The sequence below is a fragment of the Diadema setosum genome, chromosome 20 (assembly GCF_964275005.1).
Source record: "Diadema setosum chromosome 20, eeDiaSeto1, whole genome shotgun sequence".
Classification (NCBI taxonomy): domain Eukaryota; kingdom Metazoa; phylum Echinodermata; class Echinoidea; order Diadematoida; family Diadematidae; genus Diadema; species Diadema setosum.
Window position 1 is genome coordinate 20,774,609 of NC_092704.1, and position 20,504 is coordinate 20,795,112.

At 38.6% G+C, this 20,504-nt stretch overlaps 1 protein-coding gene across 1 annotated transcript in view; it reads right to left on the bottom strand.

Annotated features, from left to right (window-relative positions):
• Window positions 1-3,664: 3,664 nt before the first annotated feature.
• Window positions 3,665-20,504, bottom strand: part of LOC140243498 (uncharacterized) — a 40,144-nt gene continuing 23,304 nt past the window's right edge. The window contains exons 2-3 of the mRNA XM_072323168.1: window positions 5,966-6,300; window positions 3,665-3,898 (exon numbers count right to left, since the gene is read on the bottom strand). Of these exons, the coding sequence (XP_072179269.1) occupies window positions 3,665-3,898; window positions 5,966-6,300 (569 nt within the window). The remainder of the gene's footprint in view (window positions 3,899-5,965; window positions 6,301-20,504) is intronic.

Below are 20,504 nucleotides of genomic sequence, written 5' to 3' on the forward strand. Positions count from 1 at the left end.
GCTTACAGAGTAGTATTAAAGGGAAATTTCAGTGTAGCTGAAAGCTAGTCAGAAAAGAAGGAGTAAACTTTTCTCAGCACAGCAATGAAAAGTTTGATCAAAATCGGGCGAAAACTTATGACATTTTGATGTTTTGCTAAGTTTTCAAGAAACAGTTCTTTAACAGTCGATATGAATATGCAAATTGTGAAGTGGTGATGTCATGCCCTCACAACTTGTCACTTAATGTGTACATAAAATTTTAATAAATTCCAGTTTTCGTTTAAACGCAATTACGCTCGAGTCTCATATCCTGATATATCTAACTGCTCATTATTCTGAAGTTATACATCTGGGAAAAGCATTATGTTTTACACTTTAATAACAAGGAATTGAATTTTCGTCATTTCTTTTCATACATGATCAGTCGAAAATTGTGAGGTGATAACATGATCAGCATACTCATTTCAGTATTCATAAGTGTACGAGAACTGCTATGCAAAAATTAACGTAACTTCACTATTTCATAACTTCCCTAGTTTTTATCAAATTTTGGTCAAATTTTCACTGTAGTACTTGTAAGATTTTACTCTTTCTTATCAAACTATAACTGGACTGGAATTCCTCTTGAATGCAATTCAATGTATGCATTGAAGTCAATCACACAGACACGAATCCATACGAAGCCTCACACACACACACACACACATACACAGCTCATGGTGCATGGTATGAAGAGCCTGGATGACGACACTATAAAGGTGCTGTCACAGAAAAACATGACATTGCCTGCCACGAAAGCAACACAATTCAAAATGGTCAACAACCCTTGACGTCACAAGGCGAAGCAACTGACGGTCATTAAAAGTCTTTCTGACTTTTCTTCCCTCTCTTCCTTCTCCCTCTCCCTCCCTCTCTTCGTGTCTCTCCCTCAATTTCTCTCCCTCCCTTGTCTTCTCTTTGTGTTTCTATCTCTCTTCTATCTTCACTCCTTTCCACTCTTCATCTCTTTTGCTAGCTTTTTCCAAATACTGTCAAGCAAGAAATATTCGCTTCAAGAGATTTAGAATAAAAATGCGGCGAACATTTTTCTAGTTTCACAGTATCTAGGTCTCTGTCAATACGTTATCCCCCCCCTCTCTCTCTCTCTCTCTCTCTCTCTCTCTCTCTCTCTTTTTCTCTCTCTTTCTTTTCCCTCTCCTTTACACGAAGACTACGTTACGTTTGATTCAATTTCAATTAGTATATGCAGTAGGTAACATTTAAATGCATATCCTAAATCTTTATGTAGGTCAAAGAAAATGAAAGTGTTTTGTTTTGAGAAGCTATGAAGTTACATTAAATATAAATCATACAATGTATAGACATGGCAAGCACAAGAAAAACAATATCCATTAATCCACTGAGGCCGAAACATAGACGTGAACAAACAGATAAACAGGATATCTTACTTTAAAAAAAAAGGTTTGAGAGGAAACAAGAGGAACTACTTGCTCAGACATTGTCAGACGGGTAAAGTCTTTAACAAGATATGCATGTACTAGTGAAGACCAAATTAATACATATCGAAATGCTTCTCGTAACCCATCAGTAAAACCTGTCGGAGGCTGTGCAATTTGCATCGAACTCTTTCAAAAAAAAAAAATCCTGATATGATATCATTCTCCATCTCTTTAACTACGTCAGACATCTTCAGATTCTCCCCTAGCCAACCATACATAGCTGGCCTTGCACACTTCGAAAAATTACAGATCTGATAGATAAAGAGAAAAATCTATGACGCCCACAATACAAAAAGTAAAACAACTAAGCAAATGATGTTTGCACCATTTAGTCAAAACAAAACAAGTGACACAACAAAGAAGTCTGGTTATCATTTTCAACTTTACTTACAAAAAAAAAAAAAAAAACCAGTGGAAACTAGGTTGTTGGTGAAGACATGCATACAATATAAAGCAACTTTCGGCCTTGTTCCTCTTGTTATGCGCAGGGGAAGTTGTGATGAAACTTACAGAGGGTGGGGTGCATGCAAAAGGAAGTTACCGCCTTTTAGAAGATGAAATAATGTATGAAAGAGGTAAAACATAGCTTACCTTTTTTTATTTTGTCTCTATGTAGGCTCTACATGACATCAAAGCTAACGGCGTGTTGTTGGTAAATCGCAGTGCAACCTTTGACTCCTGTCGCCGTCGGTCTCGCCTGGACGCCTCGCATACGTCTTCGGAGAAAAGAGTGTCTGGGGAATCCGCTTCTTCTCCTTCCCGCGTAAACTCTTTCCGCATCCCTCCTATGCCCTCACGACTTGCTTCCCCCTCCAGTGGCTACGGCTTTTGTCTGTCTGCATTTAATCCAGTTTAACGCACATTGGTGATGAAGTTTTGTGCCGTGTTCCACCGAAACAAAAAAAAAATAGATAAATAAGTCGAGGCAAAAGGATAGTACTTTGTCTGGATGGAGAAGCGCCTTGTTAGAGTGATCCGTGCTTTGTTGTTGACCGTCTTGTTGTTTATACTGATACTGATGTTTCTTTAAACAGTTTGTTTTTGTGATCTACTTCCCCCAGGCTGTCACAGAAACCTGGAACGAGCACATCCGTAACTCAGAGGAAAAATATTACTGAATCAAAAGCTCGGCTTTGCAGCATTTTCTGTTGTGTACTGTTTTGGGTTTTCTGCTCCCTCAATAACACTTCCCCTCTGGATTATCAGGTAAAACAGTTTCCTAAACGTCAAGACATCTAGGTGCGTGATAATATGACTGACGTTCTAAACGACAATTATTTGTGACATCTCGCCTGTTGTAAACACTGTTGTTGTCTAAAGCATCTAACTCACTTTCGCTAAACCTCGATCTTTAAGACAAAATAAAATACTCCCCGCGCGTATTCTCACGTTCTGAATAATTTGAAATACCTGAGTCTCAATTCACTCACAGTGATTAAAGGAGTGAAATTGACATAACCCTCTGTCTGTAGCGTTTTTACCTTTTTGCCCTTACATAAATTTTAGCTTGTTTTTAAGTACAGCCGATCCCTGTATCAGCTCAATCGTTTATCATTGCATCCCTTTTCATCTATGAAGTCATCCAATGTTATCCTCTGGTTTCGAATGATTCAGTTCACTTTTATTTTCTGGTATCCCATTCAATCTTTTTTTCTTTCTTTTCTTCTGGAAAAACAGATCATCATGATCCCATTAAACAGAAGAAAATGATTATCTTGTCTCGATTTATATACAACATAATCATCAACAACAGTTGCACAAACAACAAACATTCCACCAAAAGTTTTGTTCTTGAGGAAAGGTTTCAGAAAACGGTTTGCGCCTATCATACAATGAATGTCACACAGTTTGTCTTCAAACAATGCACTTCCATGAAACCTTGATGCAACCGCGTGTACATCACTATAAACACTTTACGACAGTGCAACATTGCATAAAGGCTAATGCGCAGTAAGCCTCAACTCATCGTCTCATAGTGTTAACGTTTTCCTTCATTCTTGGTTTCGTTGTATTTATCCTGCAGCACTGGCTTGTTCCAGAACCAATGCCTTCACCCTTTCGTCATCAACAAATCACTCATAGATCTGCATAGGTCTGCATCTTTTAAGACTGTCTGACTTCAACCACGCGTTTCCAACCACGTGTCTTCGTCCTTCCATTGGCGGAAATCATTCGACATTTTGCTATCTAACGAAGATGAAGAAGCCAAGAAGACCGATGAGAATGACTCGCGGGGCGTGGACACGCGGTAGGCACTCGCCGGCAGCGCGGTTACAGAAGTCTTCCTGACAACACGTCTGACAGGCGCCAGTTCGGTTTACTTGGGTCTCACACTCGTTAAGGGGACGACACGGATAGTACACCAAGCATCCCCGAGAGAAGCTGGTGATATGACCGGCCGCAGTCATCCTGTTAACCTGGTGAGACATATAAGAGATAGATGTATTACCGTGTTGTTGTTGTTGTGTTCTTGAGAAAGTTTCATCTTATGTCATTTAAAGTTTCCCAATTTGTCCTCTCTAGTTTTCCTTGCACTATTTGGTTGTGTGTAGTATAAAATGTCCGAGGAATATTTTCACATCTGTCCTCTTATTTGTCCACATGTGGAAAATTATATATCATTTAAATATTTTAAGTAATATCCATACATTGTACACAGTTGCAATGGATGTGCTACGTAATTTTTAAGATAATGTCTCTTTCTAAATAACCTAAGAAAAACACACATTGATAAGAGTGGCAATAAGCCAGTCTCGCAGTAACAACCTGAAGGAAATGCTAACCTGGTGTACGAAAGTGTATTCTTTTTACAAGGGAAGATTAATTTCCTTTTCTGAACAAAGGTTTGCATGTACACAGTCATGAACAATTCGCATGAATGGTTGCATCGATGCACAATTCGAAACATACAAAACACTGCACACCTATGTGCGATGCAGAAGCAAAAGAAGAAGAGCCATCAAACTTGGACTCTGTTAAGAGTGCATTGATTTTCTCCATTGCGGCTGATAGTTTGCTGGCGTAACATTGGCAGTGCTGAAAGAAATCCAAGCGAGAGTATCCAAACTTAGATTGAATGTGGTTCTACAATGTAACATAGCACATGGAGAACATGTGTGAGATGGCATGACGACGCATCCCTCCCCCCCCCCCCCCCACCCAATCGTCTCAAGACAATATTGACAGTCCCAAATGTGAAGAATATACATGAAGCAAATCATGTAAAATGTGTGTATCTCGGTATGATGTAATGCAAGGAAGTGGGTTGATCGAATGGATCATTTTGCAGAAAGCATGCACATGTATCTTACAGATGTGGAAGGAAATTTGGATGACCTAAATGTAAATGTATCACTCATCCTCTTCAGTTACTCTTTTCATTGAAAGGATGTCTGCAAAAACCTGACAGAGCGCGGAGGTGGCAGAAAGAATATTGCATTCCCTCACTGACGTCTACTCGAGGTTTACCTAACCTTTGAACGAGAGTCCAATAACAGGCCGGGAACACAGCCTACTGCGACCAAATCAAACACGCGGGCAGTCATGATGACATACGCATGGGGAGTAATTTTCAGAGTAAACCTGCCCGGCAGGGTTTGTTTTCTGCCGAGATTTGTTTAAGACTTTTCCGCTTCTAATGTGCCTTGCTCTGTACTGTGTGATTTACGAATAATCATGTACTACTGTCTTTGATCCAAAAATAATGTATGATGCGCTTCGGGTCTATTGAAGTAACAAATCTTGTGTGAGGTTGTTCCTATAGCCGGGGCAGAATGATTGTCAGTTTGGGGACTTTGGGGAGGAGGACGGAGGATTGAACTATATCATAGTGCCGATGTGACAGAGGTAAAATTTTCAGTGAATCGTTCAACCGTGATGTAATTTAAGACCGCTTGAATTTTCAACACTTGGCAGAAAAAAAGTCAAAAGTGCACTTGTGCTGATCCTGCATCTGTCGTGCATAATTTTATCATATCATAAGTGATTTTAATGTACTGGAATGTATAATACTGTAGGCATACTCACTTTCACAAACAGACGTACTGATTTATATGTTTTGAAACGGCGTAAATCACTGCTGCTTGTTCTTGCGATCAAGTTGATTCATCATACTTAATTAACCGGTTTGAAAGTTATCCATAGATGAAATTATGTGAGCCATATTCTTCTAAGCATAAAATATCGTGGTTTAGAAGCTCAGTTTGATTGTACTTGGGCCTACATTAAGATGGGAAGTGGGGGCTGGATGCTGCCTAATATAGTGTGGGTCCCAAGGGATCATTCTAACACTCTGGTGGTATACTCGAGGTATGACAGAGATCATTGACTGGATGGAGGTGGGAAGATAGATCTGGTTATCGCAGTATAACGGAAGGGAGATATAATAAATTTCTGTCTCACTACACAACAATATTATGAAATATGAATTAAAATGTTCACAGGGGATTTTCACACTCATGGAAGTACAATAGAGGTAAACTTACGTAACAATATGGTATTACTGTCATATTTTCTATCGACGTTGGGCATTCCACCGGGGTAGCCGTTTCCTGGGCCCTGTACATGCAGTTGTAGAGGGCGGATTCGTAATCCACATCTCCATTATTTTCATAGGCGCCACAACTCAGGCAACTTAGAGTGCCCAGAAACGCAACAGGCCTCTCTCGTATGGACGTTCCGTCGTAGTTCATAATTAGGCCTTGGTCAGTGCGGATATCGTTGATTTCATCTGGCACTGTGGGGGATGCCGTTTGTTCACTTTCCCACGTAGCTGACGTCGGTGCAACACTGTACGTTGAGAAGAGCGTGATCAGACGGACTGTAAATAAAAATAGAGGGGAGAGAAATTTTGAAAATAATTATATTATCAGTATGATTAGAAAGATAAGAAGCATTACGACGAAAAAAAAATGCGGAAAGTATTAAAGTGCCAGCACTCGTTTTTCTTCTTTGTTGTTTTTCATTTCATAATACATTATGACTATAAACGAAAACAAAACAAGGTATACAAATGTCTTTAACTTAAGAAAACTTTGCAGCACTAGACAACCCTTAACATTGCTTAAGTGACATGAACTCAATCAACATTTGTTTTTCATGGAGTACAGTCGAATTCTGCAACATAAGTAGGCCTACGTACCTTAAATATTGTTCGTTTTATCACGTGCGGCTAATAGTATGGACATCCTACGTTCTTGTTCATCTGTGTCAGAAAAGATACGATCATTCTAGCGGATACGTTTCCACATTTTTTTTTATCTACATGTTGACACAGATACAGACACAGACACAGTCACAAACTAACACACGTATACACAAATAAACAAACAAACAAACAAACAAACAGACGGACAGACAGACACACGCACGCCGATCAAGCAATCCAACAACCGCGAAAAAAAAAATCTCGCTCAATAAAATCGTCACTGCGGATGAATGTAATGATCTGTAGCAAAGGAAGATCCGACATCCGGTTAGGATACGACAAAAAGACGGGACAGATGTTTTTATTTCCTGGAATAGTGGAGATGGAGGAATGGGGATATGTCAGGATAATCCCCTTTCTTTATTATGGCTTTGTAATGTGGGATTTTTGAAGACGAGAGATCAAGTCATTATTGAGATACGTCATACGGCTTTGTGCTTCTCATTTTCCACAATCAAAGTTTCTGTGTTTTGTTCTTGATATTTTTTCCCTCATAGAATGGTTGTATCCTTTCAGGACTCCTGTTCAAACATTTCATGGTGTCCCGTTGACACAATGGTGATGAATTTCTTCGGATACTCTTGGCTTAAATACTCAAAGGAGGGAGGGGAGGAGGAGTCAGTCATAAGCACGATTCACCGCATACGAAGTACGTCTGTGCGTGTGCATGGGTGTAAATTTTCTGAAATTTCCTTTACATGTAACAGTAACACTCCGCGAACTCATCAACCTCCCGCGTGCTTGACTGATGTGACATTGGTTTATTCGAAGACATTATTGTAGGCCAGCACGTCATAAAATTTAGATGGGATTCGGGAATATCAATGGTTAAAGTTTAACATAATCATGCAATATTAACCAGTACAACCAGTTAGCAGTACTGCCGTGGTCTGAATTGAATGTGGACTTACGACCTTTGATAAAGGGAGGATGAAATGGGAATATAATGTCATTATGTGTTGTTGTAATGGTGAAAACTACATCTGCAGATAGTTTGATATACGAACAGTAGATTTATTGAAATATTGTGCGACAGTAGGATTCAGTCAGAGACATCGTTGTTGTTGTTGATGTTGTTGCTGGTTTCTTATCTGAATTATACATCTCCACGAGGTTGACGCAAATGTAGCCCATAAGAGACAACCTTATACTAGTAATCTTTCCTGTGCATCGCGGGGCATCGCGTCTTAAGGAAAGACTGACACATTCACATTATAGTCACAGCAGGAGAATTGAGAAGAGATGAAAGGGACTGACACAAACGCACTCCGGAAAAAGGGTAATTTCTTTCCCCCTTTTTTTCCCGGAGTGCTTACGTGTCAACCATAATCTGTCCCGCTGGGTTTTATCTATTTGTGTCACAATTGTAAATCCACGGGGAAAGAATTACCCGGAGTAACCTCGTTGCGCTAAAGTAAGGTCTCGAGCGTTTAGTCGACCGCCCACGGGGAGCCAAGTAGGGGCAGAACGCATCTAGTCTACTCCCAACCAGCGGTTATTGTACCACAAGAAATAGTACAGTTTTATCCGCGGGTCATCTACGTGGAATGAGGACAGTACCAATGCGGTTTCTCGCTTTGAGTAGTCAATTCTGTGGAATGAGCCATTATCATTGAATGAAATGACCTCATTTTTCAATCTTTTGGGATGATGAATGCAAATTTAAGCAGCGAGGAGCGAAAACCCGAGTTACGAAAGCTGCAAAGACATTTCTTTCTTTCTTTTTCTTCTGTTTTTTTTTTACCATTTTTTTTTAAGTCAACGCGCGTTTGCTTGTTCCATTACAAATTACCCATCGATATCAACACTACTAGTATTTGTGAGACGCTGGAAAAAATTTTTAATTAGCTAATTATATGTTTTCCTTAACATTAATGATTTCCTTGTACCCAACCCGTCAGAAAAGCCTTCGGAAAAGAAAACATTGTGATATTATGAATTCAGTGATAAGGTGACATAATGTTTTGCGAGCAAAGAACACCTGATTGCAATATTTATGGATTCATTACAGGCATCTGATACCACCGATCATCTTGATATATGAAGCAAAAAACAAAAAACAAAAACAAAAAACAAACCGTGGTTTTCGGAATAAAGCTTTGTCTTTGATCGTTGATTATCTATCCAAAGCCCCTGTCACACTCTGCCAGATAGGCCCACCGTAAAAGAAACGGGCAAGATTTTGCTCATTCGTTGTTCAAATCGTCAATCCGGTGGACAAAGTGTAAATTTTCCGTTTAAGAGGAGCGTACATACACGGTCTAGCGGCCGAACAAAACAAAACGTTTTGGGCGATTGTGTACAGGACAGTGGAACGTGTGCAAACGCATGGGAAACGAATGAGAACCGCATGCCCACAGGACAGAACGCACAAGGAACACTTCGGTGAGGCATGAGACGTACATCAAACGTCAGAGCACCGTGCATACGCGTTTGATGTGCTGTACACAGCCGTTCCATCCGTTCCATTTCTTGCAGCAACGGACTCTGCAGGAGACCTAGCGGATGGAAACGCGCGGAAGATAAACGTCCATCCAAAGAATAAAAAGTACATGAAATGCATTTTAACGGATATCAACGGATGCCAAAAATCGACGTTCGTTTTTAATGCGTTTGCCATATCCGGCAAAGTGTGACAGGGGCATAATGAAAATTAGTATGTAGTAGTCCGCTCATCAGAATCCTCTGAATCCAAATATAACAAGTGGTTTTCCTCAAGAGTCTAAACTGGGACTCCTTTTTCATGTATTTGTCTTTTAAGGATATTATTGTGTTCATCTCCACTTCTTAGTTTTCTATACATTTTGCAGACGATACAGACATTTTTTTTCCAGTTTTTAATTTTCATCATGTTTAGACAAAATGGAAGTACGCTACGTATATATTTTGATCCTAAGATCTTATTCCCCTCTCCCGCCACCGCCAAAAGATTCGATCAGGTGAGCTAAACTCGGCCCAGGGATGGCTATATCTTTCCCTTCACGTGCACGCAGGCATAAACACCCACAGATACACACGCACATTGCATATCAACGTGTCGAGAAGGTGAGGACTGCGCAGCTCCCCCTCATTTACGGATCTTTACGACGAATGAGAAAAGATCAGAAAAAAAAAATCGAAAGTATTTGTTTATCTTTACAAAGAATATAATGATTAAAAATAAACACAACTCCCATGACTTTCCAAAGATTCCGCCCAGATATTCTTTCTAAAAGCAGTAGGGGACGTTGATGAATTCAATGCTGCTGGGTTACATCTAGTTTTCTTCTTTCCGTCCTGGAACGAACATTGAGAAGTACACAATCACAAAGTCTTCGGGACCACATTCTGTGTTATAATCAGGGGGAATCGATGAGTGTTCTACAAGTGGCTCAACGTTAGACCTACAGCTGTGCCACAAAAGCAAGACGAACGTGGAATGTGTCTCTGTGTGTCTTATTCAAGGTCTTAAAATTCCACTCGGGTTGTTCCCAGGGGTTTTTGCTGCTAATGCATCGGTACCGTTGTTTGGACAAAAATGTTCTAATCCGCATATCATGTCATCGCCTCGATATGACAGCGACAGTGACAGAACTAGCATCTCGCGGGATAAAGAAACAAAGGTAGATATTCCGCTGGCGGACGAAGGGACGTTAAGATATTTTTGAGTGATGCAAACGCCTCATTACCCATCAACTTCGTGCGTTGTAGTGCTCCCAGGTGTTATTTTCTATGGATCCATTTTCAGCTTCTGTCAAAACTCTCCTATTCAATGCATCCCTGTGAAAAACTAAGACGGTGTCTCGAATTGAGCCTTAAAGCACACATTCACAGACACACACAGAGACAGACAGACAGACAGACAGGCACATACATAATGCACTCACAAACTCACGAGCTCATGCACACTTGCAAGAAAACAGAGAGAAGTGGATTGAAAGGGAATTATGTGGAGAGGAGACCAGATGTATTCTGAGGAAAGCCTACTCCCTGCCGGCTGGGTCACTAATCAGGTCTGGAAACACTGGGATTTGTGTCAAACCCGCGTCAACAAAATGGTTCACAATTGAACGTAATTTCGCCTGTACATCAACACGTCATGGCATATTTGCGATGAGATGGAAAGGCGCGGGACATTGCCATGTACATTTCTTTCGCCGCCGATTTGCAATCACAGCTTATGTCTGTTACCTACTTCCAACTATTCAAAGGCATCCCGCGCAGACAACATAGACAGAACCAAAGAGATCAGAATCTGTTTGACAAAAACACTCACACACACACACACACACACACACACACACACACACAATCTCAAACACACAATCATCCTGATTGCTATGCACTTGACGCCACAGTGTATACACCCAAATTTACTTTCTTTCTATCTACGATACAAGCTTGATGATAGGGACATCGTGTGCGCTCTCTTCACTCTATTCCGGATTTTAATAATAATCTGACGACGGAAACTACAGATCATCAAACCAAGGACCAAATGTTGACTCGTTTGATTAAAGAGTCGTCTAGTTCATAAGACACATGGTGAAGTTACGAGAGTAAATTGATTCCTGTACTACAGTTTGTCAAAAACAAGAGTAACAAATTTGGGAAGCGTATTCATTTTGAGGAGAGCTGAGGAGAGCGTTTCCGGCGAAGAAATGCGACCCGCTACAACAAAAGGATCCGAAACTTTCTGAAATTGACATGACATTATTCCCTTACTCTTCCGCTTTTATTGCATACATAACACAACTCATAACATTACTCGGTTGCGGAGATATCGTTGATTTTATGAGAGCATGTAGAGTGGTGTAGGAAATCAGCATTTTGAGAAACTGCCTTCAAAATTTTCCTTCTGGCGCAATTGTGATCAAGGAATGAAAAGACAGTTTTCACCTGTTGGCAATGGTAAGTATACCCCTAGCAACCTTCGCGATGTTCATTCAAGCATAGCGCCAGGGTCTACGCACGACCAATCAGTAACCAGGATGCCACGCACTCATCAATAACATGAACTCCTTCGTTGCTACGCCCTCGTTTGACGTGGCGGGTCACTAATGTTTTGTTACGTTAGAGTTAAAAAGTAGCTAATTTAAAAAAAATGGCACGAGTAAGAAAATCAGTGAAATTTAACATGACGCGATTCAGTGCTGTGCCCTGGGTGTTTTCACTGTAACACAGGATTGTTTGGTCTTCGGCAAACAAATGCTACAATGTCAATCCTTACAATTCTGCTCTTGAACATTATTTACAATTGCATTTTACTCTCAAATTCTGAATTGTTAATCGGCCCTCCACTAAGTTCATCCTACTGCCACATTCCTTATCATCAGTTTCAAATTTGGATAAAATTTTCATCAGTTTCAAATTTGGATAAAATTTTCGTATTTTCCATAATATTTGATTGCTGTTGTTATTCAATTGTACTTTCTAAAAAAAACAACAACAAAGCAACAACCAGGGTATGCATAATATAGGTCTACTGTTAATCCAATTTTGTGACAAGAGCGACAATTTCTACCCCATGTACAAAGTTAAAGATTTACCCCCGTAACTTCACTCGAATGTATAAATTAGCAGAACTCAGCGCACAATTTAAAGTCAACGTATGCTTTATTTTACATCACTTGGATAACTAGTAATCGGCTGTTCAAGGGGGATTAGTATGAGATGGACTACATACTGTGAGAGAACATCGATATTACCAGGCGATGACAACATAGCACGTAATATTTGGGAGTGCTCTACACTCCTTGCCGCACTCTTCAATCTTCTCCCCTCTGCTTCAGTCTCTCCCTCCACGTGTATATCTCTTTCTCTTTTATCTTTCTCTCTCTCTCTCTCTCTTCTCTTTCTTTCTCTCTATCTTTTTATCTAATCTCGTAGATATCTCTCCCTCTCTTTCATCTCATTCCAGCAGAGTGCTTGTATTTTCCCCGCCAGATTTTATACTGTTGATGTGAGAGATAAGCTACAAGCTGCAAACCTCGAGGGCAGAATAATATACGCACTAACGTCAATATGTGATGTACATCGTAAAGGATGAAATGTTATCGTTGAATTAGCAACGCCATTAAAACCTATTCATTTCAGATAGCCTCCCTTTCTCTTTCTCTATCACACACACACATACACACACACTCACTCACACACACACACACACACACACACACATACACACACTCACACTTTTCTCTATCTGCCAAGCTATCAACCTATACCACTCTCTCTCCTATATCATCTCGCCAGCAAAGTGCGTGCTGTCCCTCAGAAGATTTCACGCTGTTGATGGAGAAGATTAAGAATTGGAAGAAACCCCCGAGGAAGCGAAAAATACTTCGCCATCAAGTTAAACGCCTCCCTACAAGCATTTGACAGAGAAGCTGAAATCTATTGTAATGTGGTAAGGTGCATTTATTGCAATCGCTATAGTAGCAGGTTTAAAATGATTAATCGACCTAACCATTTAAGTATTGCTGCAGAAGTACAATTATTGCAAGTAACAATAGTAGATATGTTTATGTAATCTTTGATACAGTTAAATCACGTATTATGATTGTATTTCTTTCTCTTGATGACGTGAAATGAACCGCATTGATATCGCATAACTGTGTATATGTAATACTAATGGTATACTGTGTTTGTGATCTTTGTTAGATATGAAATGAATAAAATTAAATGAAGTCATAAAAATGTGCCCCTATAATGCTTAGTTGTGAGTGTAGTTTTTGTAGATATTGTTCTGTAGTTTAGTTGTCCTTTTATGAATGTTTGCTCTCCCTCACCTTGTCACGATTAAAACAGAATATTCTTAGATACGGATGGCATGATCTTAAATATCCCCATTCTGGTCACTTTCTCTTATCACTTTCTTTTTTTCAAAGGATCATTAGCATGATTAGTAACAACGTTCTTATATACCACATATTTTCAGTTTGTGACAGCAAGTCTCCATTAGACTTTACCTGTATTCTCCCCTTACAAAAGACCAACCAATTAAAAGCTCAAGTAAATTAAATCTTAAGGCATTCCAATCAGCATGATTATAGTAATTACGTTAAATCTAAGAACACAAGATGAGGACAAAATAACATTGTCATCAAAAGCTATAACAAAAGCAGTGGACTTCCTTTTTTCTTTACTACATGTATCACAGTATCAGAGAAAAACGAATCATGTTTCGGAAGCTACAATTGACAGGTTTGCTTTCTTTGCCTCTCGCGTTATAAACAAAAGACAGTATGATATACATGCTATTACACATTCAAAAGTATTGATCCAAAACTTGTGAAGAACTCGAAATGTATTCAGAAATGGTAGAGCACGAGACGTGTAAATAATGAACAGCATTAAACAAACTAACGGATAAACAAAAAGGAGTTCCACTCCACTACGTCCATATTATATAAATCATATAACTTATGCTGGTTTAGAGAGAGACCAACTGCATCATGTGATCCCATATCTGACTTGAGCATCTGTTCTGCTGAGCGCTCTCATCAAAGATTGCATTTGGGGATTTTGAAGGCTCTGATGTAAGTAGGACGCCATCAACCTTAACACGTTTGATCAAAGAGAGGCGACGGCTTCGTCTTTGTTACTGATATAGCTCTAGCTGCTCCAATATTCCACTCGCTGTCAATTTCGGTAAGGAAAAAAGGCTAATGAATGCAAAGTGCAATTTTCGATGTAACTTTTAGTAAGAAGCAACTTGAATACCGAGTGACAAAGATTGACGAAATCATGATAGATAAAAGTAAAAGTAGCCGTCCAGAGTGAACCAACGTAAGTAGACTGAGGAACGTGAACAAAAGACATATAAAACATTTTTCTTTATATACATATATATATATATATATATATATATATATATTACATTTATGTAATTATATTGCATTCAAGAAACTCAAGAAAAATGCAGAATTACGATTTTGTCAGAATCACTTAACAAAATTATTCAACAAAGGGCTGTTAGTGTTGACAGCATGAAACATGTATTATCTTGAGGTCTCTTTTGTTTTAATATATATATATATATATATATATATATATATATATATATATATATATATATATATACACATATATATATATATAGGTAGATAGATAGATAGATACGTAGATAGATATACACAAATAGAGAGAGGGCGATGCAGAGTAAAGGAGAGAGAAATAAAGAGAAAGAGGTGAAAAGACGAAGAGAGAGTTTTATCAAGCCTCAAATATACTAGACTATAGATATGCTGTCTACGATCGATGCCTTTGATAAGTCGTGCATCAATTCGTGGAGGTGCAACCGAGCGTGTACGGGTTGGCGAAGCTCGATGGGTGAATGCGGTCGATGTTGCTATTCCGAAAACGCCGCAAGGCACCCTGACAGAGCTAGCGCGGGAAATCAAACCCCTATAAGCGATACACGATAGTCTCGGTTGTGCTCGATCGATGATATGATATAACGCAGGGAAAGAAAATATCGCAAAAATAAAGATACCACATTACCTGAGATGTTTTGATTCCTCTCTTCGGTTTTCTTACAAAGTAGACCCTATATGTTGCCCTAGTCAACTGAAGAGAACATAGTTTTTTGTTTGCTTTTCGTTTGTTTTTGTTTTTTCTTACATTTCACTTACTGCAGTGCAAAGATAACTATTTTGCAGAGAAATAAAAGGCAAATCGAGTTAGCCTCATGGTCTGACGTTTCAAGTATAGATTTCTGGAGGTCGCCTGTGTTCGATGTATTCGTGACAAAATTGTTTTTATAGCCCTAAACACGTTGAAAGGGCATGCTCTTAAAGTAATTGAATAAGGGCTGAGTGATTGCGTTTTAACGGTAGAAGCAATCGACACCATACAGCGCAAGCGAAACATGTTACAAAAGAATGTTGTCACAGACAAAACACGTGGCGCTTTTTCTTGAGTTCTTGACGTGGTATACCAACCATACCTGCCGTTTGTTCGTTATTCCGATGATTTGTTATCCCAAAACACACGCATTCTCTAAACCCAGATGCTCTTTATCCGAAAATGAAATAGGGTTCGTTAATTACAGCATTTGTGACGTTTATTCCAAAGGTTCGTTAATCACAAAAGAAAATAAGCTTCGGTATTTCGAAGGTTCATAAATCCGAAATGAAGCAAGGTTCGTTAATCTGAAAATGAACAGAACTCCGCACTAGCGAAGCTCCTGAATATATACAAACCTTATTTCGTTTTCGGATTAACGAACCTTCGTATTAACTATCCCGCCCCCCCCCCCCCTTTCGAATTATCGAACCGTGGGAATAACGAACATACCTTCATTTTCGGATTAAAGAATCTTAGGATTAACGAAGCTTTGCAATAGCGAACTGTGACTGATATACCAGGCATTCGACTGGACAATAACACTTATCTATCATGCATAATATTAGAACATAAACTTTTGTAAGTACCACTATGACTAATCTGACATGAGTGACTTGTTATCTACAAAGTCTTACCTTTGGACCACCGTAGCTACAATATTATCATATCTTGGTGTATTTTGAACTATTCTAAATAAACAGACTTGAGCTGATCATGCATTCTTTCATCTTGTCAGAGGGGGATATTATTGTTAAGACTGTTAATAAAGTGTCATCTGTCTGATATGTAAAATACAATGGTTTAACCGGGCTCAAATTGAAATGTCTTTTTAAGTGAGGACTTCTGTATCCCACCGCTATTTCCATTCCTAGGGTTTTCGTAAGTCCTATATAGCCGAGGGTTATTATCAGTTTCCGCTTGCGACGATTCCGTCTAACGAGGCTGTGAGAGGGTCCCGAGGGGGACTGGGTCCGGTCATAATTGCTTCATGCCTCAGTCTGGTAGCCCATGAGATGTGTTCGATGACTTTCTACCGAGGGGATTTTGGACGGGACTGTAACATTCTCTCCAGTCGAGAATGCGCATGAGTGTTCGGAAGTGGCTGTGCCGTCAAGTGTGTGGGAACAAAACCTTACTCATTCATGACGTCAGCTTATCCTGTCTGAATTCATTCAGATGTATACTTTAGTAAACAAAGTAAGGGGAAAGTTTTGAGGTTTAACAGGCAGCTTGTAGTCACTCCAATTGCACTCTATGTTTCTCAGGTGAAATCTAAAGAAGTCCAGGGCACGTTTCATAGACCTATGTATTTTTAGTGACAACTGTTATGGTTATCATTCGACACCTTTTGATTGGATATTGCTTTGCAATGTAAAGGACACCATGTTCGCCACATAACATTTTAAGTGTAAAAACAAATCACGCATTAATTGGCTAGTCCCGGCTAACATTTGGATGTTTTCTGAACGTTCTTGAAACGATCCAAGTTCGTCATTTGGACGTTTGGTCAACATGGTCAAAACGTTTTCAGAACGTCTTTTTGTGGAAGGTTTTCGACGTATCTAAAATGTTTCAAGTGGACGTCATAAAAACGTTTTTTTAAACGTTTTAAAAAACCAATAAACACCTTTCGGAATTTTTAAGGACCTGCAGAAACCTTTTGGACGTTATAGAAGTCAGTAAAACCTTTCAAGAATATTGAAAACGTTGTGCGGACGTCCAGAAAACCTTTGAAAACCGTCTAGCACGTTCAAAAAAACGTTTTAAGAACGTCTTAAAAGTCTTATGACCCGTTCCACAACTTTTAGAGAACCTTTCATATCCGTCCAGAACGTCAAGAAAACCTTTTAAGAACGTCTAATGTTTATTTTTATTGGGTATATAAAAAATATTATAGTTATGAGATTATACATGCACAATCTGGGATTAATGTACCCTAATCCTAATCCTATATAATCATATCTTAACCTGCTCCTAATGTCCTACCACCTATACTATACTGCATCCTATTCCAAATTAATGAATCTGTATCATATTCTTTTATATAACAGCAAAATGTTGTAATGCATGAAGACATGATTACTAAATTTAGATCACACACACCTTAATTAGGCCTATAAACATATGAAAATACCTCTTCATAACACAATTTGAAATTGTGAAAAACTGAACAATAACGTGGATAAGTTTATTTTTCACACAGAAAGTTTGAACCCAGCATAAATCTTTAGATTTCAATGTCTTTTATTTATTTCCACTAGTTTTCAAAACTAATATTTTCTTATTTGAATATTCATAAATAGGCATGTATATTCATGATATAGAAACCAATGACGAACACGTAGCGGACCAAATAAAATCATTTTTAAACGTTCATTAAAGACGAAGTCGATGAAATCTTGATGTATACTTAAAGGAGAAGCTTTGCTTCACATTGAAAGCAGTTTTTGTTTGACTCATAAGTCTAGATGTTTCAGGAAAAATAGACAATCTGTCCAGAAATATTATGTATTTGGTTTACTAAGTTCATTAATTCCATTTCTTCATGAAAGCGCTACAACACTTAATGACATCACAATAGCAGAACAGTTATCGCTACAAAGCGAAACAAAGAAAGTCAGAAAGACTTTACAAATCTTCATTTCTGATGAGAAAAAAATTAACGCATAATCCGTTAAAAGGAAAATTTAGGATAAATATACTCCTTGTGCCATCTTGATGAGCTCGGGCAATCACTTTCATGATGTCATAAGAAATTAAATCATTACAGAAATCTTCTATTTACTCTTACCATAGAAAATCAATCAATCCATCAATGAATCAATTGATCAAATAATAATCAGTTCATCCATAAAATCGGTAAATATATAACTATCAAATATAGCTAACGATATATGACATGGGGTTGAGATGCATACTTTCATGAGACGAATGATAAACCCTTTGGTATCTCTCTCTGTCAGGGAAATGAAATCGAAATATTATTATTGATCTCGATCTGTCAGGGGTACATGAATATAATTTCTACTCATACAGACAGGAAATGCTTTTTTTTTTAAATCAATAGCCTGACTTCTTTCTTCCTTTGACCTCCGGTTGCGAAGTCAAATCAGAGAAATTCCTTTAGGTAGTAATGATTTTTCGTTCACCTGAACAGCCTTGCCTCAAAAGAGAGAATATATATATAGCGAGGTTTAATTGTAGGACCTGTGCAGGCTTCGATCCTAACGGGTTGGCGTGATTTGATTACCATTTTGCGCTTGGTTTCATCGAAAAACGCGCCAACTCGACGGACAGGCAGAGTCAAAACATCCACTTCCCAATTTTGCCCGTTGTGATGTTTTCCTTCCGATCTTCCAGCCAAACCACGGATGCCTCTCCCAAACCATCGCCTTTTGGTGAGAATCAATCGTGACTGACGCGAACAAAAACAAGTCCGTGGTTCACGTCATTGCATTCTGTCGAGTTAGATTTATCACTGTCCCCTCCTTGGAATTCATTTCCAAGTCATTAGCTCGGTAGGAAAAGAATAGACAAAGAAATCATGTTGAACAAGAAAAGATGCTCTTGGCTACACGCTAAAATTTCCGAAAAACGCCATGAATCTCAGTAATATCATGCTTACAAATTAAAAAATTGACCGTCTAAAATAACGTCCGGGACGGTATATAAGTACATAATAGACGTCACATTAATTCAATTCAATGTAGATGATTTCATTTCCATATAAAGTAACAAGGTAATATACATAGTGCTTACATGAAAAAAAATAATTTCAAATCACACAAATTTCAATAATACATAATACAATCATAGTTACTAAGTTTGTCTTCAAATTTCGATAAGAGAACTACGTAAACAATTAGAATTATATTGTTTAACTGTATAAGAAAACAGATAAATCCACAAGAAAGGGAAAAAAACTTTTATTGATATTATTATTTAAAATTATTAGTTTTATATTTTTCTTCCTTTGAATCATTGGTTTACAAACCAAAAGCAAACTTTTCATTATCAAGCAAAATTTCTGCAGATTTTTGAAATAGAGAAAATGAGTTTCGCTCTCACCAATGTACACATGGACTTGCCAATTATATCAAAATTGCTTTTGTGGGGATTTAACTGATCTGATTGAAGTTGTTCTATATTAGTTTATTATGTCGCCGTACATGCCATGAATTAAGGCGATTCACCGTTACTACTTTAATTGTATGATGAAGGAAAGGCTTATTCTGTCGTAATATTCTTGATTCAATTAAGACTGATGGAAAGTCAAATGTGTATTAAAAAACGATTATCGGAATTTCCGAGTAACGTCGTACGCAATATCAGATAAGATTTTTAGTTTTATACAGTTAAACAATTTTCAGGAAAACACGGTCTAATAACTATCTAATTGATTGTGCCGGGGTCCATCGGATTATCATTATGAGCAGACAACATGGGTGTAAGAAACAGGAAGGGAAAGCGCGATTACGACACGTACTTCTCCCATAGGGTTGCAATTACCATCTAGAATGATGGGGGTTCCCAGGCACCCAGTCAGTGATTCAGAAAACTACCAGCGGCATGAACAAGGGTAACGCAAACAAATTAGGGGGCGCGGCGCGTGCTTGGAAATCAATTAAATCGCTACATGAGACGACGGGCACGGTGAAGATGTACGTAGAAGCCGCAACTTGAAATATGTAAATTCGTCGCCTTCAAGGGTTTCTATTTCTGGAGGCAGAAGATTTCAAGTAGACTGTGGTCACTTATAATCCCCTAATAGGGTACAGTAAAAGTCTTTCGAATACCTCAAGCAAGTCCAAGCACCACTGCATTGAAGATAACGGCATTACATACAGATAGATGCGTTCATGTGTACGTTTGCAATTATCTTATTTCCTTTATTCTCAGAGAGAGTTTAAATGTCGCATGAATCTGTGGTAAATTTTATGAAGTTTGGAGTTTATCAACCTCTTTTGATACTGCCGACGTAGAAGAGTTTC